Source organism: Notolabrus celidotus, chromosome 5 (assembly GCF_009762535.1).
Source record: "Notolabrus celidotus isolate fNotCel1 chromosome 5, fNotCel1.pri, whole genome shotgun sequence".
NCBI lineage: Eukaryota > Metazoa > Chordata > Actinopteri > Labriformes > Labridae > Notolabrus > Notolabrus celidotus.
Genome location: NC_048276.1, coordinates 15,699,979 through 15,723,375, shown reverse-complemented (window position 1 = coordinate 15,723,375; position 23,397 = coordinate 15,699,979). Strand labels below are relative to the sequence as shown.

Here is a 23,397-nt window from a genome sequence, read left to right as displayed (position 1 = left end):
TGTTTGACAAATCCAACTACATTACATTAGATCTATGACCGTAGAGAGACGTTAAAGAACACACCTTTGTATATTTTTTCCGCATGTAATTCCAGAATAGTAACATTATTTTTAATAATCTGTGTTTTTTTTTTAATCGACTGAAAGATTATACTACATACTTTCAACCTTTCTAAATTTAACATCCCCCCTGAATAGTATGTAAAATGGTTCAGTCCGTGAGGTTACCGGAAGTTGTTTCAGCTGCCATGTTTGGTTGCTTTGTTGTAGGCTTCTACTTGGTTTCCTACAGAATTAGTAAGTGTGGAAATGGAGCCGAGCTGGAGTACGTTTCTTTTTCAAGTAAGTTGACTCTTGGGGAGGGAAGCCGGGAGAGCACGTCAAACAACCTGAAAAATGTAGACCTGGGGTGTTTAAGCGGCAAAAACAAATTTTAAACGAGTAATGCCAAGATCAAGTAACCAAGCAAAACAATGGTATATGAATCCAGGCTTCCAGCTGTGAAGCTTGGGAATGACGCTAGAACAAAAAAATCAATTCTCATCTACGTATGTTTGAAAAATGTGGCTTTGTTTTTCTCATTGTACACATATTTAGATACTGGATTGTCGGATAACTCGACAGCGTTGGCGATTTTTCAAGTTTCTTTGCCAAGTCGATCCAGCAAAACATGCGGGATCATTTGAAGTGAGGCTGGCTGGAGACGCCACTGCACCGTTACAACAGAGACAGACCTGTTTTTTCGCTGTGATTGAGGGGCTTTGATCGGACGCCATGAGATAAATGAGAGGAGATTTTCACTGTAACACGTGTAATCCCACCAAATTGTTTTCAATCTAAATGAATATTGATAGCGAGTTTGGATAAGTATCTACTTATCTTATCAACTGCCGAGATTTACAAATGGCCATTCGCAAGTCCGCGGTGAACTTTCCGCTCGCCTCAGCCGGTGTTCTGACGAGTTGTGCTGCTTTATCAAAACGCTGCTGTAGCGCGAATCGATAGCATGGGGGGGCTATCAATTTTCGCTGTTTATAATGTCTGTATTTTAATAACAGAAACCAGGGAACAACTCGAACTGTAAGAGTACGAGTTGCATGTTTTGTAACTCTATTATGTAACTTTAATTCAACATTTCAAGGGAAGCTTTTCTCAATAGACTTGCACCCTCTATCAAATTGAATCACAAAATTTTCACCACACCTCACTTCATTTGCAGTATCAGAGTATAGGTAACGTGTTTTGATACTGTATTACAACAACCGTATTGATATTTGAGCGATATATTGTTGTGCTCCATGAAATAATGCTCTCAGTGCTGACAAGCGCCCAGAATTGTCGCTGAGCGCAGGCGCGGAGCTGCTTAGATGCACATCTTCGATAGGAAGCACTCCTCGTCAGAACACCGGTTCGACAGTAACTAGCCAAGTTAGCTAACGATGTTTATCAAACTCGCTGGCTAATTCAGCTTAATTTGGGCGAGGCTGCCGTAATGAGCTTGCGAAGCCAATGTTACACGACTCCGTAAACGTGTCTGTAACGTTACAGCCCTTTGTTTATTAACTAGCTATTTATTCTGGAGGACCGCGGCGGAAAGGAATTCAAACTATGCACACAACAACATCAGCTAACACTAGCAACCAAGAAGCAGATTTGAAATTAGCAACGACATTACGCAATGAGTAAATCCATTTTCAGGCCAGAAAGTGAGTCCTGCAGTCAGGAGTGATATCTGACACGGTTTACTGCTTTTCCCTGTGTTCTAAGATGGAAGGCTATTGTTCAGTGAAATGAATGAAATGTTTAATTCCCCTGGCCCTCTTAGCCTCAAAGACTAAGCCCTTGACATGAAAAGTGAAGTTTTTAGGTTGAGGGTATGTTTAAAACGATTATTATTTTGTAGCACCTCATATTGTTTTATATTAAAAGGTCTCATTTTGTCTGTTTCTAAACACTATAAGAACTTGAATCACTGGTATACAACAATTATGCTGTCCTTGTATTTTTCCAAATCTGTACAGACATATTTTTCTGCATATCTATCAAGTAAAACCTCAGTATGTGTTAGTGGGTGTGACAAACTCTTAATGTTAAGAACTTCCACAATGAAATATGCAGCTGTACAGTCAATAGTTTCATTTACAAAATTCTTTTGTTTGCTTGAGTCTTTTTTATGAAATAGAATAGAATAGCCTTTATTTGTCATTGTCAGGTGTACAATGAAATTAGAAGCGCTGCTCCTGAAGGTGCATGTTATAAATACAAATAAAATAAAAACAGGTACAAAATATGTATAAAATTCAATATAAATACAGTAACAATATAAAAGAGCTGTTTAATATATATACAATCTGGTCAGAGAAGCAGTATTTGGGTTTAAGATATTGCACATGTGAAAAGTTTTCATAGTTCCTGGTATTGCACTTTACATAGATATTATTGCACATGAGGGGATTGTTTATGTCAGCTGTTTGTGGGTGTTTAATGTTGTGATGGCTAAAAAAATTACATCAAAATGTTGCCATGTTTATCATTTTTGTGGCTGCTGTTTAGAGCATGGTCAGGTATGACTAAACAGCTTTATGCTCCTTTTTTAAAACATCAAAATTACTTTTTTAATACTCTGTGGCAAATGTCTTCAGTGAGTCATGTTTATTTTACACCATTTCCCACCTACTGCACAGATAAGCTTATTAAGTATGTTATGGCAGTGAGGAAGCATAGATTAAAGTCTTATAACTTCAAAGTCTCGTGTGCAATCCTTGTCAGGCTACTGGAATTGTTATCACGGGGGAAGATGTTTAGAGGAGGAATAGTTAGGAGTGTGGTCGCTTGAACTATCAGAAGAATGTTGGAAGACTTTGATGCTTCTCATATAAGACCATTTTAAATGGTGAAGATAAGGCCTCTTTATACAGAAGCCAACATTAATATTGCTTTTGCAGAGTTGTTAACAAACACCAGCTTATTACTAGGCAAGAGTAACAGTAATGCACTGTGGGTTGCTTTTATCAGAGTTGTTTTTAATCATGTGCACATCACAGCCTTTGGCATCCGTCACCTGTTTTGTGGCATTAATAATATTTTGCTCTGCTGTCAGACGCTGATTAGTTACTCACATCTTTGAGCTATTTCTTCCTGAGGCAGATGGACAGTGTGGCGTGTTGTTGAGGGGTTTGGCATCCAGCCAGAAGTTCTGCATGTATTATGTACCTTGCACTGTTACCGTGTTGGTCTCATGTAAATCTGTGTGCAGTTTATTTGTCAATCCGTTCAACAACAAGCAACAAACTTAAGTCTCTGCAGTGTTTTTAGCTCTCTGATGTGTTGCTTTTCTCAAAAAATTTGAGGTTTTATTACAGTGTATATGAAAGTGATGATTAACATATTTTGTTTTGATACTTTCAAGGCGTCTTAAATCTGCATTGTTGTGCAAATGAGCTCGGCAATTACCATAAGTGCAGCTGTATCTCATATTTCTGATAAAAGTGAGATTCTTTTGAAAGAAAGAAGAGAAGGAAAAAAAAAAGAGCCGTCAGGCTTGTTTGCCTCTGAACTAAGCGATTCACCAGTTATGCTACAAAGTAACAGTAAACTGTGACGCCTTAAAGTGAGAAAGCCATGATGCAGTCCTTGTTTGCCTGTAACTCTAACTTGACTTCCTCTTAACACTTTGATAACCAGTCAAGAAATAGCAATCTATCAATAAAATAAATTTTAAAAAAGAAAAAAAGAGTACTACCAATGTAATGGTTCCAAAGGCAGACACTCTATTTTAAATGGTTTGATGTTAAAGAATTAACTTAAAAATCTTATTACAGGACTGCAAGACACAAACACATTTGAAAGGAAACTTTTGGTGATTCATCTTAGATACGTTTGAAACTTTTATCACTTATTGTTTACCACTGGAGGTTTTTAAAACATTAGAACAGGCTGATAGAAGTTTTTAAAGCTTTAAATGTGATAGCCAACACTGCTAAGAAAACCAGGTGACAAGAAGCAACCTCTATCATTGATTTTTAATCACGTCTGTGGCCATGAGATAAATGTATGTTCCAGCATTCATCCTGACTACACTCACTCCCAAAAAAATATTAGGATCTAAAGCTTGAGAAGTATTCAACTGTATTTACCCAAGCCCTCTCCCCTTATGATGTAGCCTTGAAATAAAAATATATAAAAGACATTTTAATCCTCCTGTTATGTTTGTTTCTCTGGACCAGCAATAATGGTCCTGGGTCAATTTGACCCGGGGCATATTCAATTATCCAAAAGTCTCAGAACCCCCAAAAAATCCCAAAAGACATTTTTTTTAAATGTAATTTTTAACTCCATTATTAACCATTTAAATCAAGATGTAGTCCATTGGTGTTCTTTAATTCTCACAGATCATGGTTCAATGAGGAAAACTTGCTAATTTTTTAATTTAAATTCATGTTAAAACTTTTTTAAATGTAAATTGTAAAGCCCTAAATATTAATACAATAGTTTTACAAGCAGATTTTTGTCAATTTTATTTTACATTTTTAATTTTTTATGAAGTGATGTTGATAAATTAACTCAACACCTCTTTTGTCACATGCTGCCCAGATTTTTATGCTGCATTTAGCTGGTTTGGAAGGCATATATTACCTAAAGTAGACTTTAAAAAGGGTCAATTTGACCTGCAGGAGCATTAAGCTATTTGAAATTTTGGCCTAATAGTGTAGGTGTTTTATTGGCTTCATACTCGTTCCTGCTTAACAGCATTTAACAAAAGATCTTTCTGAGATAGACATGGTGAATGTAGCAGGTGAAGAAATTTCCCCACTCAAAAAAGTGTCCCAGTGAGTCAGCATGTACAATAGGTCCCTGGAACTGTCTCACCTAAATGGAATGCACTCTTTTTTTTTTTTATGTCACTAATTACACAAGTGCATTTCCTGCCATGACAAGCAAAATGTCCTGCTTTGAAAAGGGCAGATTATATTACAGGATCGTAGTAATAATGCAGTTTGAACTAACAAACGCTGGTAATAGTGGAATGTCAGGGAATAGAAGTATGGGTTTTGCATCACTGTTTTTCACTGGTTTTTACTGCAGAGGTTTTGCTGGCAAAGGAAAATGTTTTTGGTTACACTTAAAAAGTTATTTGTTTGACATGTGTATTGACAGATTTCACATTTGAATTTCAAGTTTATGCCTGGGGGTTTTGGGGTCACGGCGGTGAAGTAATTCTTAGTATTCAGGACATAGAGTTCACTTTCTGTTTATCATATTCACAGAATGAATTTGAGCTGGAATTACTGGGTTTTTTTAGAAGGATTTTGCACTGATACGGCTTTGCAAAGTTGCTCTAAGAACTATCAAGTTATTTAAATTAATATCGCCCACCATGTCTTGTGCTACTGCAGCCTATAGAAACTTCACTTTTTAGATGTTATTGTGCAAATCTCCTTTTTATTGTTACATGTTCTGCATTAAATGTTTTATCAGTGCACATTGGGAAAGAAATGCATTTCAGATATTTCTATAACAGGCCCAATTCTATAATTTTAATGCATTCTTGGTCTTCTATTCCTTTGTTCAGAGGATGGGAGAGTGGATAGAGCCGGAACCTGGGGGAGAACGGAGAATGACGTGGGGTAGAGGACTGCAGGTTAGATTCAAACTCTGGCCGCCCACCTAGAGGACTAGCCTCAGCACAATGTTAACCACTAGGCCAAACTGACATCCTGATGGGCCAAAATTTGCTTACAATATCTGCTAGCTTATATATCAGTTAGGCTCCAATCAAGAGGAGCACTTTCTTCATACTCTGTGATAAAACAAACTGTTTTCATCTGTACTATATAAGCCGTATGAGAGCTTGATTGTATATCATCTGTTGGTTTAGAACATAATGTTTCTATCTCAGCATCCAAGTGTGTGTTTTTTTACCTCAATGCAGAGCCTCATTGTAAAATCCCAGCTGTTTGTGTCCAGGTTTTAAGTGTTTGCAGTGCTCTTGAATCAAGAGAGCTATGTCCTCCCAGAAAAATACATAATCCATAGATGTTAAACTGCATGACGGCACCGCTGCTCCGGACGTGTTTTTGGTTCCTGACAGAGCTGTTTGGTATGTGCTTTCATATTCAAAGCCACCACTCAAGGAAGTTTGGACTCATTTATTTGAGTTTCTGAACACAGCGAACCAGTATTGTAACCTCCTCTTACATGTCGAGGTAAAAGAGTCAATATATCAAAAGATCCTCTTGAACATTTTGCTCACTTCTGGAAAATTACGAAAAAGCTTGCCACCCACACCAACAACAACAAGCATCCTTATTCCATAAGGATAATAAACATTACTGAGGTGATGTTTTGGAAGAACTTTATCAACTACGCAGAGGCCCAGAGCTGCTGCCAAATACTTCAGAACTTGTAAACAAGACTGAAAAAAATAAGCAAATTCAAACTTGCGGATGAGATAAACACATCATTTTTTTTCAGTTTTGTCCTTTTCCATTCTGATCTGTTTGCTCTTCTCGTTTTATGTTATCAATTAGAACTTGGATTTTGGCAAGCAGCTGTAGAGTGTGACACAAAAGATTTCAGAAAAGACAGTGTCTAATCTGACTCAGACCGTGAGCTCTGTTCAAGTCTACAGTGGCCCGTGGAGCCATCGGGACACTCCCTCCATTTTGATGTTATTTATGAGAGAGCAGCCCCAGTTGTCAGAGCGCATTTGTGTCAAAATGGTCAGAGCTGCATGAAGGCACAGCAGCTTACAGGCTCTGCACCTCTGTGTAGAAGCAGGCTGTCTGCAGCGGCTATGTCTGCCGTTCACAGGCTTTACAAAGAGGGTTCCCGGCTGATACCCACCCCCCACCCAAACATAAAGCCCCCCCTCCAAAAACCCTTGTTGTGCCAGCGGACTGGCATGATGATGACTAATCCTGGAAGGTGGCAAGTGTGAGCAGGTGCTTAGACAAATGGATGGGTGGGCTTGGTGGCATTTTCCGACGAGTTCCCAGGTCCCATTGCGTACGAGGGAATGACGTTGAGTTTGGTTGAGCAGTGTGTGGATAAACAATGTCTCTGTCTCATGAATAGATGAGCCAAATCAATGAAGATGAGCATACAAAGCTCCCCTGCTGAGGCATCACTGCTCAGATTTGTGTCTCTCACAATAGGCTAGATGACATAAGGAGGACATTGTGTGGTTCATTTTTCTTCTCTGGTCGCTGCCTCCTCTTTTTCAACTCCTTTCTGGGCTGGCCTTCTGCGATGGATGATTGAACCTCAAAGGGAAAGGTCAAGCATTTCACCTTGCCCTTTCTTGCTTGTAGTTAAAAACACGGCCGTCTTGACTGCGTCCATTTACCAAAACAAGGTGTTAGCTGAGATACAATCTTGTCTGATATGGAAAACATACTGGACTGAAGAGAAAATGAGAGGAGAGCAACCACCATCTCTTGTTTTGCACCTCTGTGTATTCTTTTCTGTTAATTTTTAAAGCATGTAGGCAGGGTAGCCTCTAGGTGAAAAAAACTAAAGCATGTGGTTGTTGGGGTAAAATTTTTTGGGCGGTGTAATAGTCAAAATATGGACTGGCTTCGTTAGGACTTCAATAGGGATGTTCCGAATCCACTCATTTCCTAGTGGTTTCAACAGAAATCTAGATTCAGACTAACCCACACGTCTGAAATTAAGGAGGCACTCAGAAACACGGCTAAACACAGGATCACAGAGTCTGTTTGCAAACAATATCCAATTGGTGAGTGTGGCTTATGTTAGCAGAGCTAGCACAACCAGCCTTTGGTCCTCTCAAGTAGTAATAATAATAATTCATAGTATTTATATAGCTCTTTACTAAGTACTCAAAGTTGCTTTACATAAGGTGAATCTAAAAAATAAAACATATATAAAAAAAAAAAAAAACAGGGACAGAGATGGGGCGGGGGGAGAGGTCATGTGTTGTATGCTTTTTGGAACAGGTAGGTCTTTAGGTGGTTTTTAAATGCGAGGAGAGAGTCAGAGTTGCGGATGTGTGGAGGGAGAAAGTTCCAGAGAGTGGGGGCAGCGATGGCAAAGGCTCTAGTAGGGGTGGGCTAAGTGGGCAAATAAATGTATCTCGATTATATATTTTTCATTTCGCGATAATGCTAATCTGACGATATCGTACATAAAATGCTCTAAAACTCTACTTGCTTTCAGGAAATCTATGGATAGACACGGCATTTCAGAACAACAGCTCTTGTTTATTTTTAAAGTGCTTCATACATCTTCTGCATAACATTGGCCAACAATATTCTATTGCAAGATTTAACAATGACCAATTTCAAGTTATGTCCAAGCTAGGGATATACATGTTAAGCATTTTCGTAATTGATTTTTGGAAATGTTAACGATCAATTATCGATTAATCAATTAAAAAAAACATGATTATTCTTATGTCAAAAACAAGGCCAAATACGTTTTTTCCACCTAAATTATATTTTTTTGTACAGCAACAAAATGCATATAACTGATGGTATTGAATACCGGTACAACATGTTTAACACTGATTATCAACGATCAGGCTCATAAAAATATTCTCCGTGGACATAGTCTTATAATGTGAAGGCTCATAATACTAACGGAAACGTACTTCAGACTCACAGAGTCCAGTTTTCTGTCTACTCGTTTTATTGAGAAAAATAAAAACTTGTATTCGATCAGGTGTCAGCCGAGAGCGCAACCTGGTCATAATCAGTCCAGCAGCAGAAAAGCTCAGGCGGCTCTAATGTTGCTGGTCTGCAAACATAGTGTACTAGCAATTCCCAACAGTCTCTGGGCTTTGTATCTAAAGGTGGGGAAATGTCCTGCTTAAAGTTGTCTACCTTCAGGTCTGTGTCGTTGTTGGCAGCAGTTGCATATTGATCCTCTTTAAAAAGCGCACTTGGAGACCTGATGCACAGCCGGCAGCTGAGTGTCTCTGCTGTGTGTAACACCTTTAACAGCTGATTCACATTGAAACATACTTTAAACTTAAAACACCTCCCTGATAGATGAACAAAATATGAGACCACATGTTTGTTCCACGTGACGGAAAATTGAAAACAAAAATGCGTGTTTTGAGTAATTTCTCAACAATTTCTTAATTATCAATTAACGACTAACCCACTAGTCCAAAATTAAGGAGGCACTCAGAAACACGGCTAAACACAGGATCACAGAGTCTGTTAGCAAACAGTGTCAAATTGGTTCGCTGAGTGTGGCTTATGTTAGCAGAGCTAGCACCACCAGCCTTTGGTTCTCTCAAGGGGTCAAGTTACAGCCTACAAATGCATTTATCTAAATTTTCTAGATCAAAATACTGACAAACTGTGACGTACTACGAGTTTCCATTGGTTGTCTGTGAGTGTTTACATCTGGGTAGTAGAACCTTGTGGCATTTGCCAGGAACCGGAGCTACAGCCCTGCCTAGTGGTGGGGGGCTGCACTGCAGTGTAGACACAGCATACGACTGCCACTTCAGACCTACAATAATAGAAACTATGAATAACTTGTTTAATCAAGTAAATGGTGCCAGTGAAGTTGATGATGTTTAATTGTCTAGTCAACTAAATGCACACATCCAAAGACTTCAATAACCTAAGTTGGAATATACAGTGATTATAAACGACTTGCAGCTGCTTTTAAAGTCAAAGACTGATCTTTGCTGTGGAGCTTTTAGGTAGAGGCGCTGTTGTATTGTTTCACAGGGTTGTATTGTTTGATTGCAACATGTACCACATCATGTTTTGCAAATGCTCACATTGTGATAATGATGACATTGCAATATATTGTGCAGCACTACTTTGAGTGTGTAACTATCACAAAAACTGTGCTCTGCCATGAGCGACATTGAATTTTTGCATGTTTTCCCAACTCTAATAAGAAACATGCCCAAAAAAAATGCCCTTCATTTTTCTCTGGAGTTTCCTGGTTTATTTCAGCAGATTAATCATGTTTTGGGTCATGGCCGGGACAAGAGATACAACTTTTGTCTGACCTCCTCAGTTGGGAGGTTTGACACAGTTTACTTCGAAACAGAAATCCAAACCTAGCCAGTAGTTTTTGCTACTGCTAATTGCACTCCCCCATTTCACCCCCGTTTGTGTTGTGGCAGCAGTCGGCATTTGTGTGCAACCACAAAACCCCAATAACACAATGTGGGAGGCCTTGTTGTTTGTCTGGTTTACTGACCTGTATTTTTCTATTGTGTGTGTGTGTGTGTTTTGCATGTGCTCTTGAACTCCTTTTACTCCTCTGGGTCTTCTAACTGAGCAGCACACTTGAGCTAACGGTCTCCTGTTCAGAGTTGCAGACTCTGTTTGTGCCTCTAATTTGGTGTGCTTGCTTTGCAGTAACATGATGAATCAGCACAGTCATGATGGGATCATTTTTCATGCTGGAGTCTTTTGCATTAGTGGCATGCTGCGTCAACCTCATTTTAGACAGATACAGAGCCCGTTTTGTGTCCTTTAAAATCTTACTAACTCTTCTTGTTTTCAAAGACTTATAATTCATATGCATACATTGTGAAGTAAACATGACGTGGGTTCATTCTTAGACCACAGTAGACTACAATCCTTAAACTGAGGTGCTTTTTAATTGAAGTATTTTATTTATTTCATATATGGTGCTGAATGTTTGTTCATCTCTTTGGTTTTTGGGCTGCTAAAGTGCTAAAAAGTGCCTAAAAGTTTGTCATACATTTTGCCAACACATGCTGGAAGTCATCAACCAAATGTGTATTTCTGTGTGTGTTTGCTTCTCTAGCAGGCCAATGAAGCCCTCCACCACCAGCACCAGGTGGCCCAGAACAGCCTGCTGCCACTTCTTAATGCGGGAGCTGAACAAATAGACCAGAAGCCTATCCTGCCTATCCAAATAGACCAGAAGCCACCTTCCAGTGCCGCCGATCTCCTCAAGGACAATGTGGCCAGTGGAGGAGGTCAACGGCCACCAGTGCCTGTTATAAAGAAGGAACACAAAGGAAAAACACCTTTCGTTTGTGGCTACTGCAACAAGGCCTTCCGCGACAGCTACCACCTGCGACGCCATGAGTCCAGCCACACCGGTATCAAAATGGTGTCACGGCCAAAGAAGACCGCCCAGACAGCCCCCACCATGGTACCCATGATCTCAACCATGTCACGGGAGAACAACGGCAACCCTTCCTACATCTCTACAGTCGCTGGCATCCTCTCCACGGCGACCACCTCAGTTTCCTCGAGTATCATGACGTCATCGGCGATGGGGAACGTGCATCAGCAAAATGTGCCCAAGAAACCCGCCAAACCTGTCAAGAAAAACCACGGCTGCGAGATGTGCGGCAAGGCCTTCCGTGACGTCTATCACCTGAATCGCCACAAGCTGTCCCATTCAGACGAGAAGCCGTTCGAGTGCCCCATCTGTCAGCAACGCTTTAAAAGAAAGGACAGGATGACCTACCACGTCCGCTCTCATGACGGAGGAGTCCACAAGCCCTACGTTTGCTCTGTGTGTGGGAAAGGCTTCTCCAGGTATGGACAAGTTTGTCATAGAGTTCTCTTATTTTTTTACTGAGTCCTGTAAATTAAGACTGATATTTATATCAATCCTCGGCCTCTTGCGGTTAGTAACACTTCACACTTTAATCAGGAATAAACCTTTCCATTATTATCCTTTACATTCAAGTGTTTACAACAACTTTAAAACAATATTTCTTAACTGTAATGTCTTTATTCCCTCAAAAATGTTACTTCATACTGTCCTCCTATTTAGAAAAATTCCCCTCCTACACTATTCACAACAAATAATAAATGTGGAGGTAACAGGTGAAAGGTTAAATACTCTTTAGTATTTCCCATGTGGCTTTTTCTCAGAGAGGCTGGCAGTCAGATCCTGTCTTAGCATTGGGCGGCTGCTAAGGGCTAGCAATAGATTTCAAGGGGAGATAATATTACCAGTTTCAGATGTCTTTGTATGTTCCCCATATAGCTCTGGAGCCGACAGAATAAGTTGTCGTGTACCCTCTCAGAGCGAAAGCATTAAGGTGGTTTTGAACTGTTCCAAACTTCCACACATGAAGGTTTGTGAATAGTTGTTTTTAGGATCCTGTCATGTGACACTGGATTAACTACTTAACCCTCCTGTTATGTTTGTTTCTCAGGAGCAGCAATAATGTTCCTGGGTCAAATCTAATTTTTAACTCCATTACTAACCATTTAAATCAAGATTTAGTCCATTGGTGATCTTTAATTCTCACAGATCATGGTTTAATGAGGATAAGTCACTCATTTTTCATTAAAATTAATGTAAAAACATTTTTTTATGTACATTGGAAAGCCCTAAATATAAATACAATAGTTTTACATGACATACATTTTTGTTTATTTTATTTTACTTTTTGTTTTTTATGGAGTAATGTTGATAAATTAACACAACACGTCTTCTGTCACATGCTGTCCATATTTTTATGCTGCATTTAGCTGGTTTGGAAGGCATATATTTCCTAAAATAGACTTTAAAAAGGGTCCATTTGACCCGCAACATAACAGGATGGTTAATGCAGGAACCCTCAGAACCCTTCAGAATCTAAATATCTACTCATGTCTGCTATTAGCATGGGAGTCCACTAGTTCTCCAGTGGAAGGGGCCAGTTTGGTATCATACCAATTTTGCCAAGTGTTTATTTGGGATGTAGTCAAGTGTGAAGGTGTAGGTCTACGATCCAATCTCTAATCCCCTAAATCTAATTTCTCCATGTGAAAGACTGCAGCAAATCAAGAAAGTCTTGCAACCTTCCTGCATGTGAATCAGACAAAGGTTGTTTGGTTAAGAGCAGCAGGGAAGATGCACTAAATTGGTGCTAAAAATGGAGCAAATGCAAAACAGCACTTTTGCAGCTTCTGTAGTTTATTCTGCAAGTAACAATGCTTCTGTAAACAGGAAGCATGCTTCTGAGATATCTGTTTTCAAAATGTAGGTGTCATAGCCTTTCATTTCAACTTGACGCTTGGTGTTTTTGGATAATCAAGAATTTTACTGATTACAACTTTTTTGCTTTAATTAATGTTTTTTGGCAGTACATATAAAGAAAGGTTTAATGTGACTGCAATCACCAAATGCTTATTTTTCTTCCCAGATGAGACAGCATGTTGCTTATAGAATGACCTGCATGTGAATAATGCAGATTTAAAGTTACTGAGCCTCACCACAGCTTTACAAAGAGGAATTCTTGTATTGCCATCTCCTGTCCATCTAGCTTCCCAGTGACTGCATTCTCATATATATAGTTGTTCTAAGCAGTTTAGATTTGTACTCATGCTGACCCCCCCTGCGCCATTTCAACCACATGTTTAAACAGTCGCACATGGGAGAGCACCAGTGGTAGAGGAGTATCAAGGGAGGGGGGAGGCGTCACTTGTCACTTTGCGGTTCCCGCCAGCATGTCACAGATTCTCTTTTCCCTGGGAATGCAGTGAACCATGCCGTTATGTTCAGGTCAACACGCTTACTATGCAGTAAACATATTTTTTTGGTCTCCTTTTCATTCGTAGTAAAAACGTGTAAACACAAACTCATGAACTTTTAAATGAGCAAACGCACATGAGAAATGGAATCCAGTGAGCAGAGGTTCTTGATAACATGAGAGTACTTGTGTTCAGCAACACAAGTTCAACACAAACATCAGCAGTGTACCCGGGCCAAGCTGTAACATTAGCTCTGTGCTGTGCAGGGCAGTTTCAGGCATGCCTCCAACACAGTGACGTGGGGCAAGGATTCATCAGCATACTGGAAAGTGAGAATGGGGCCTGAATAACAGGGTACTGAGTCACTGCCACTCAGCCAAATACGTAGGCAGACACTGTCTACAGTCTGCTCTTCTTGTCAGTGGGACCAAAAAAAGAGAAAAGAAAAAAGGGGGAAAACTGATTACGGTTCACAGCACCAGTGAGGAGACTCCACTTGGCTCCTCACATTTCTACTTAAAAAAAAAAAATCCAACAGCGTGAAGCTTTCCGGTTTGGGAGCAGCTGCCAGTGCTATAGCTCTTACTCACTCCATTATGACACTTCTAACATGATTCAGCTCACAGCTTCACTAGAACTAACAAGCTGACAGGGGAGGAGCGGTGCCAAGACGAATTTGTGAATGCTGGAGTTTCACTGTAAAGGTCAAGAGGCAAAGAACAGCTTCTAGTCTCTACTGATCGGCAGCTAACAGCAAAATATATACTGCAACAATAGAAGGTGTTGTAATCAGTGTTTTAAACTTACGGTTAATATCAAGATACACAACAATTTTAGTTTAAGACTTTTGAAAATAATGTAACGCTTACCATTTGTAGGAAACAACCTTTAACCCTCCTGTTACATTCGTTTCTTAGGGACAGCAATAATGTTCCTTGGTCAACTTGACCCAGGGCATATTTAATGATTCAAAAGTTTCAGAACCCCAAAAAAATCCCAATTTACATGTTTTGAAAATCATTATTAACTTGATTACTAACCATTTAAATCAATATTTAGTGCATTGGTGTTCTTTAATTCTCACAGCTCATAGTTCAGTCGTTTTTTTTAATAAAAATTCATGTTCAAACTTTTTTATTTTCATTGGAAAGTGATTGGGGTGAAATATGTCACACAGTTGCAAAGAAACATGTAGTATTTGACACTTCTGACCCATTTTAGCCTCCACTTTGGCTGCAGGGTCAAAGTGACCACGAACAGTATCTATGTAATATAAACATGCAGGGGGGCGTTGCAAATGTTTGAAATGAACCATTTTCATTTTATATGTTGTTCACGCTAATTAAGCCAAGCAGAAGATGTTTCATAAACTTTTAACATTTTTTAAAAGGGGTCAATTTGACCCACAACATAACAGGAGGGTTAAGTGTTCGCGCTATGCTCTTAATATAGATGCCAAATAGGAGTTATATTTTTAAAAAATTAAAAAACTTTATGCAAAGCTCAGTGTGAAAGCATTTTATTTACATTATGCCAATTCCCAACAAATGTTATCTCGAGGCGCTTTGCAAAAAGAGCAGGTTTAGACCAAACTCTTTGTTGTATAATAAACCCGACACTCAAAATCAAGATAGAATAAGATCCAGTTCCATCTTACAAGCAAGACTGAGTCTAATCTCATCTTAATCCACCATGAGCAGAGCACTTTGCAGCATTAGCAAGTTACAGCAGCAAGGACAAACTTCCTTCTAACAGGCAGAAACCCTGAACAGAACCAGACTCATGTTAGACACCCACCTGCTGAAACCGAGTTGGAAAGTGGATAGAAGGAGATGCATAAAGAGAGAGATGAACAGAGACAAATGACAACAACAAAAACAGCACCACAAGATTCATTATTATGTTTACAGGATAAATACACTTTACATTTGATTTCTCTCAACTGTTTTAAAAATGATCTCAACATACAACAATTGACAACACCCTTCCCTCCCCCACCCGCCTGCATTAAAAAAGTTGAATTAACTTTGTGTCCTACATAGTTGCTCCCTAATCTTCAGAAGAGGATGCTGCACAAATGCAGTCTAGGAATAAAGCAAATTCTTGGAAATCCCAGCAATATTATAAAAATCATCTTACTGTAAGAAATGCTGCGAGCACATAGAGAGAGGTATTGTGCTGAAAAGCAATGCTTTCATTTGAAGCAGAAATCTGGTGAAAAGTGTTCAAACTCACCCTATCAATGTGGTGCGTTTTTTGAAACTAGGTCAAACTTGTTCATGCACGATTGATCCTGCAGAATTAACCGCCATTGACTGAATTTGGGATTTTCTTGTGCTCATTATCAGGGCAGACAGAGCACGTCAATATGTTTCTGCACTTTTGCACTCGAAATTCATAGAAAGGGTTTTAACATTCCGCTCTTACTTTGTGCTTGTTGGATATGGATATTTGGATACTCTGTTCTTTGGGGATGTTGCACAATAAGTTTTTTTTTGTCAAATATTTTTATTGAATTTTTCCATTTATGAGGCTAGTACAGAAAAAATACATTTTAGATACACAACAATAAAGAGCTACCCAACTTAGACAACTCATTCAATCACACTCATTCACACCTCAAGAGACAGGATGGACAAGACAAAACAATCAATACAATCAATTGTCAAAAAGTATTAACAGGTGGAGAAATAACAGCGCAGAGTAGAAAAGAAAAGGAAAGAGGAGAGAAAAAATTAAATCAAAATTAACAACTCAGTCGTCCATTGGTTTTCAGCTTCAATATGTAAGGTATCTATATGGAGTAAAAAAGGTTGCCAGATCTTATGGAAGGTCTGTAAGGAACCCTTCAGGGAGAATCTGATTTTACCAAGTCTCACGCATTGTAAAATTTCTGGAATTATGTGTAGGAGGGGAAAAATGAGTCCATGTAAGGAGAATGAGCCTACTCGCGAGCAGAGTGGTGAAGGCAATAACAAGTTTCTGAACAACCTGTTTTATTGTCTCCCTATTTATATGACAATAAAATGTTAAGTTAAAGCACCCCAACCCCCCAAAATATAGATTGTTGTACATTGATATTTGTTACATCGTTCTACTCAATTACAGATGATGATAAAAAAGAATGTGCGTTGATATATCACTTATAAGGCACAACATGTTATTTTTCTTGAAATCAAGTGTATAATTGTCATTTACTTTTAAGTTTTATTACTGATGCAGTGACTCCTAAACTTCCAGAGCTCCCTGTATCACTGTTCTAAGTTTAGACGTGTGACTGTTTCTTTTCCTCTTTTTTTTAAATTTAGGCCGGACCATTTGAGCTGCCATGTGAAGCATGTGCATTCTTCAGAAAGACCGTTTAAATGTCAAGTAACGGTGAGTTAATACTGTTTGTATTCAAATGACCGTCATTTGTATTATGAGGAGTTGGTGATATTGGTTGTTATGGTAGACCTTTGACCCTTTCTGCTCTGTCTACAGGCCTGTACCTCTGCTTTCGCCACCAAAGATAGACTGCGCTCCCACATGATTCGACACGAAGGCAAAGTCACCTGCAGCATCTGTGGGAAGATGCTCAGCGCGGCCTACATCACCAGCCATCTGAAGACTCACGGACAGACCAACTTTAACTGTAATAAAGGTACTTTAAACTTCAGGAACATATAACCACAACATGAACCTATGGAGATAATTAAGTGAAAGTTCTGGAGATTTCTTTAATCTCTTTACTTAGCAAGTGGCTGTTGTGAGTCAGATTACTGTTGTAATCATCTAAAGAGGATGTTTCCTATTCAATCCTGTCACAATCTTCTAATCCTGGTTGTCACTTTACTGGATATAATGCAACAGGAGTATGGTGTCCTTGAAGGTCAAAACACAGCAACCTGTGCGAAAATAGAGCAACATGTCATGGAGAACAACCTTTAAGAAAACTCAAAAACATTTGTCAGCACAATGAGAGTTTACTTAACACAATAAACAGCATTTCACCAACAAGGCAGCAGTTCACATTACACTACTTTTTTAGAACACAGCAATTTTAAACAAGTCATGTAAAACACAGTATTTCACAGGACACAACAATTTACACGTCATTTCAGAACATGAAACTTTTAAAAATACGTAAGACAAATAGCAAAACAACTCTCAAAGGAACAGTAACATTACTCCAAACACAGCAATTTTTCACCAAATTTTCTTTTTGTTTTATTTTTTGTTTGAGCAGGACAAGACAAAGCAGGAACGTTTCACATTATACAACATTTCACAAAACATATATTTCATAAAACACAGAATTTTATATACACAACTGTTTTTCTTTTTGTCAGTACAATTAAAAAAACATGAATATCTAACTAAACACTAAATATACCAACAAATCAAAAGTCAAAGTCAAAGTCTTCCTTATTGTCATAAACTGCAGTATGCACCAGATTTGATATTACGTTTCTCTCTCAGACAACAACAGATAGACATAGGAAATAGCTAGAAAAAGATAAAATTAAAAGGAGAGTGACCGGGTTAAGTCTGTGAAGGGGGCACTATGGGAAGAGGGGGCAAAACAGGGAGTGAGTTCAGCATCCTGACTGCCTGGTGGATAAAACTCAGGATGCTGAACTTTCTCCCTGTTATTAAAAAAAAAAAACATTTCTCTGGTCTTGCTGGAAAATATAAAGATTCTGGCACCTCATAGGTCAAGAAATTAATAATATCTTAGCCACTAATCTAGAAAACAACCCATTATGTATGCTCCTTGGAACACAAAATCGTAACATTTTGTCCTATATTGGAATGAACGTTTCTTCTCCTCTTGTTAGGGGGTTTGTGTAGGACTAATTATGTACATATGTTTGTAGGATGATGTCATATCCGGGTCTCCTCTCAAATGTCAGTTTTTTGCTGGATTTGTGAGCCAAGTGTTTTGTTTAATTTTTGTTTGTCCTGTTTGTGTTTTTTAAGGGAGTTGTCCCTGTGTTGTTTGTTTTTGAAAGAAAAAGAAAAAGAAATAAACATATCTATAAAAAAACATTTCTACATGGCACACAAAACTCAAGCATTCCATAAAACTCTTCAATATTCCCCTGTGATGCTGTCATGTTTTGACCCATAGAGCAACCGCATAGGCTGATGCCTGTCCGGCTATCTGTTACCGTCTTCCAACAAACAACTTTGACTTGGTACAAAACAAGAGATAAAAACTCTTTCTTTCTCTTTCCAGATGGCAATGATGTCTGCAACTCTGCCTCAGCTACACCTGTGACTATCTCTGCCCCCATCACCTCAGCGATGAACCGGGGCCTACAGAACAACCCTGTTACCATAGCGGCGCAAATGAACATTAGCACCAACACGGTCAACATCACATCTCCAGTGAGCCTCCAGCACCCAGTCACCATCACCGGGCCCATCAACATTGCCTCCGTCAACATCCCTGCGACGGCACCGATGAATATCGCTCACCCGGTCGCAATAACCACCCCCATGCCTATGAATATGACCGGTCCCATCAACATCGCCATGAGGCCCGTGGATAGCATGTCCTTCCTGTCCCAAGTCTTGCCTTCTCCCCAACCCTGGTAAAAAGAAAAGGATTGAGAGTGCTGTGAACTGGCCAGAAAGAAAGGGAAAAATGAAGTGATACCAGAGACTCCTGTACTCATCATTTGCACCTCGAGCCCGGGTCCCGCACCACCACCACCACCACCACCACCGACGTTTACTTCAATAAACCCTGAAGCGAATATTTGCATGAACTATGTGGCCGGATGATGCTCCAACAAGTCACAGCTACGTCCCAGCTTAGGAAAAGTGGCTTACACGAGATGCAGAACACTTGAGTAGAAACCAAGTAGGATTTATCTTGAAATCAGGACAACAGTAAGACTTAGAGTAGTCAGTTAGAGCAATGAAACTGTGATTTGTATCATGACGGAAGAGAAGAGAGAAGAGGAGGACTCTGTAGGAAAAACACACCTGTGCTTTTACAAAAGGGAGATGAGAGATGGACTGAAGCAATAACTATGAATTGCTGTTTTTGATGTTTTACAAGTTCTCTCCCAAAGCCTCTGGGTGTTTCTTTGTATGTTGTTATTTTTTAACTATAGCCTGCTAATCACTATTTAATGTAATAGGAAATGAGTCTAGTAAAAGGGACAGCAGCTTCCACTTGCATGGAAGAATATTTTTTCACAGTGCTATAGCTTTCTTTTCTTCTCTGATAGTAGGTATGCTCTTGAGGTACAGTAACTAACTTGTACAGTTGACATAGTAATGTATTTTCATGTCAGCATTTTAACTTTTTTTGCTTTTGTCATTCAAGCGGACGTCGTGACAATGTCCTCTTGAAAATGAAATATTTGTACTATGTTTTCTACTTGGATGGAAACAGAGAAGTTTGTTTTTATTTGCCTATTTGTAGTGTTGATTTTTCCATGAAGTCAAGAGTGGAGTGAGTCTTGCACTGAAAGCATATCCTACACACAGGTGAACAGCAGTATTATCAAAGATCAAATTGGAGTCTTAGGTGTTTTGGTTAGCATGCCTGCGCTTGAGGGCCATCTAGTGGCTGACCATGGAAAGGCCTGGCCTTGTAGTGAAGCTTTTTCATGCTGTTCGTCATCATTATGGTGACTACTTATTTTGTCTGACTCCTCTGTACACTGTTTCTTTTTGTATCATTTATCTGTTATAGCCCCAAGATGATACTTAGGACCCCTCACTCAGGAAAAACATATAAAAGCCCATTTCTCATAAATTTAGTTCATATTTAAGTTGATTATATCTATCATGTATCTTCTCCATATTCTTTTCTTTAGATTTCCTAATCGTTTGGCATGAAAGGACTTGACTAGACTTTCATCAGGGACTAGAAGTCCAGTAATTAATTATTTTAAAACATAGCCGTCCATTAAAATAATCATGTACTGTGCAATGGCATACATGCTGTACCTTTTTTTCTTTTTTTCTTTTTTTTTTTAAACATTTCCTTATGTTTAGTCTCAGGCCGCAAAGTAATGTGGCTGAGATCTGGATGAGTTTGATGAAATGCAAGTTTGTGCCCATAAAAATAATGGGACAATATTGATGTTGCATGACCCCCAACACTGTAGCTGTTGAACATGAATTATTTTTCTAAGAATGCCATGTTATCTGAACAGTGTTGCAGCTCTTTGAGTTGATTCAGTGTATACTGAGAAATGCAATATGCATGTTTGTCATTTTTCCCGAAGTTTTGCTTTTAAACAAAAATGTTAGTGTAGCTTTTTATTTTATTTTTTATGTTCTTATGCATTTAAGTAGATACACTATGATAGCCTGTTTGCCAAATTTGATACAAAAATAATGTGATGAACTGAACATTTCATGTGGAATTAAACATCTCTTTATTTTTAAGGAAAAAAATAATTGGAAATTCCAGGACCCTTGTGAAAGCAGTTGAATGTATATCTTTGTACAAAACTATTTTAGTTCCAAGGATAAGGTAGTTACTGTAGATGTGAAAGATAAAATAACCTTTTTTATAAATCTTTTGTATTAGAACATTAACAATGGTAATTTTGTATATATGAGAGGCTAGGCTTTCTGATTAGCAGAAAGGTCAAACATTCCTACATTTTTTTAAATGTATGTTTGTCAAATTATTACATAAACATGCGCAATGTTATGTGCCTTTTATTTGGGTTGTCTAAATAAAAGAAAACTATCAAATGTGTTTTTATGTATTTAATTAATAAGGCATATAGCAAGCATTACATGAAGAACACGTGCAAGTCTCTCATTATTACTTAGCATACGGTTTATTTTAACTTCAAATTATCCTGCAAACGTTTCTAATTCTTGGCCAATACATTTAATAAGCCGTTGGCACAATACTATAACATGAAACCACTCATAAGAGCAACAGGAACACAACCTTATGGCTAATTTATGTGTAGATCAACTCCAGTTTTTAATCTGTACATCACTTGAGGCTAGTTTTGTCCATTACGCTTGCTATTTTGTAGAGTTACCAGAAACCTGTTATTAAAAGCTCTGAATACTCCAGACTTTGATGACTGTAAATTTTAGTCTGACAAATATGTCTTTTATTCCAGCAACAGAACACATTGGTATGTACAATAACTGGGTGTTGAACCTTTTTTTTTTATGTATACACTACCAGTCAAAAGTTTGGAAACACCTTCTCATTCAATGTTTTTAATTTATTTTAATTATTTTCAACATTGTAGATTAATACTGAAGACATCCAAACTGTGAAATAATCTGGTTTTACCATATTCTGGATTACAATAGTAGTCAAATAGGGCTATCCATTGTGTACTAACCCTACCTCTGAACAACACAACTGATGGTCTCAAACACATTAAGAAGGTAAAGTCATTCTACAAATGAACTCTTGACAAGGCTCATGTTAATTAGAAATCCTTCCAGGAGACCACTTCATGAAGCAGACTGACAGAATACCAAGAGTGTGCAAAAGCTGTCATGAAGGACAAAGGGGGCTTCTTTACAGAATCTAAAATCTAAAACATATTGTTTTGTTTAACCCTTTTTTGTTCATTAAATAATTCCATATATGTTCCTGCATAGTTTTGATGTCTTCAGTATTAATCTACAGTTTTTAAAATAATTCAAATAAATGCAAACCCTTGAATGAGAAGGTGTTTCCAAACTTTTGACTGGTAGTGTATGTAATTTTTTTTTAATGGATTAAATTACTTCATAGTACAGACCCAAAACGTATCTACACTTTTCACCAAATTCCGCTACTCTGCCGACCTCTGTGCCACCCTTCTGGTACATTATTATTGTATTTTGAGCTACAACAAATTGAAAATCGTTGAGGCTAGCATACCTAGCTCAAAAGGGAAGGCCATTGGCAATGCAGACAGACAAAGATAGTAACTGAATTTATCTTGCTGGTGAAAAGGGTACAACATCCAGGTTATCGGGCCCAATATCTATATATATATATATGTGAATATTGGACTTCAAATCACCTGGTTGCTAGGTTTGTTGGGTGTAAGTTTGCGACTTGCTTTTTTAGCCACAACAGCTACATATCAAGGTGGGACATTCTTTACTTAACCACATTTGTCAAACAGCTTTACCAGCTACTTTTTAGGGAAACATTTAAGATTTAAAAAAAAAATCATTTAAAGCATTTTCAAGTTCATGTTGTATAAGGAGCCATTTATTATTCAAAATTAGCTTATACTTTACCAAACAGGGCCTTAATGAGGCCCCTTGCTTTTGATCATATTTATGATTTGTTAGTAATTATTCACCAGAGACTCTCAATAAACTTTGAGAGAGTAGGCCACTGGTAATTTCCTGGTAATTGTCATTCCAATATCGTCACCCAATCAAAATATTGGCCTATGTCATTTTTTGACAAAAATGTGTTTTTGGCCTAAATCATTTCTTGATGATTCTGGCCACGTCTGGTAAAATCGCCTTAATCCGTAGTTGAAAATATTATGCTCTTTATGCCCTATAGGACAATGGCCTATGTCAAGAGGGTGACTAAAGTCATTTTATTCTTGTCCTAAGTCAACATTTTTGATTCTTAAGGATAAAATGTCTGACTTGGGCAATTGAACAAGCTTTCATGATGGCAGCTGCTTCAAGAAGCAGCAGAATCTATAGTGCAGAAGAAGCTCTAAACATGATTCTTGAATCAGTTTCTACCGGTGAGGGATAAGGTTTACTATCGACCTGAAATTTGTTCAATTTAGGTCAGAGTTATTTACATTTTGAGTTTGCTTTATGGAGTTAAAGGACAGTTAATAGTCAGGTTTCAAAAAGTTGTCAAAACTGGATGTTGGAAATGGATTAAGTTCAATAAAAATCCAGCAAAGAAGACCTGGAGAAGTGAGGAAAGGGACTGCCTCCTGACCAATTTGATTTACCTGACATTTGATTCATTTAACTCAGGGTAATTTCA

General features: G+C 38.4%; 1 protein-coding gene across 2 annotated transcripts; it reads left to right on the top strand.

Annotated features, from left to right (window-relative positions):
• The first annotated feature begins 229 nt into the window (after positions 1-229).
• Positions 230-21,164, top strand: vezf1a (vascular endothelial zinc finger 1a). Of its 2 annotated transcripts, XM_034684565.1 has the most exons (6): positions 236-342; positions 5,573-5,641; positions 10,771-11,516; positions 16,757-16,826; positions 16,932-17,091; positions 18,670-21,164. In XM_034684565.1, exons 1-6 carry the CDS (start codon positions 310-312, stop codon positions 19,029-19,031), a joined length of 1,440 nt encoding a protein of 479 aa, XP_034540456.1. In that variant the 5' UTR covers positions 236-309; the 3' UTR covers positions 19,032-21,164. The 2 variants fall into 2 exon arrangements, with proteins under 2 accessions (XP_034540457.1, XP_034540456.1); XM_034684566.1 differs by lacking the exon at positions 5,573-5,641 and having other exon boundaries at positions 230-342; positions 18,670-21,137.
• Positions 21,165-23,397: the final 2,233 nt, after the last annotated feature.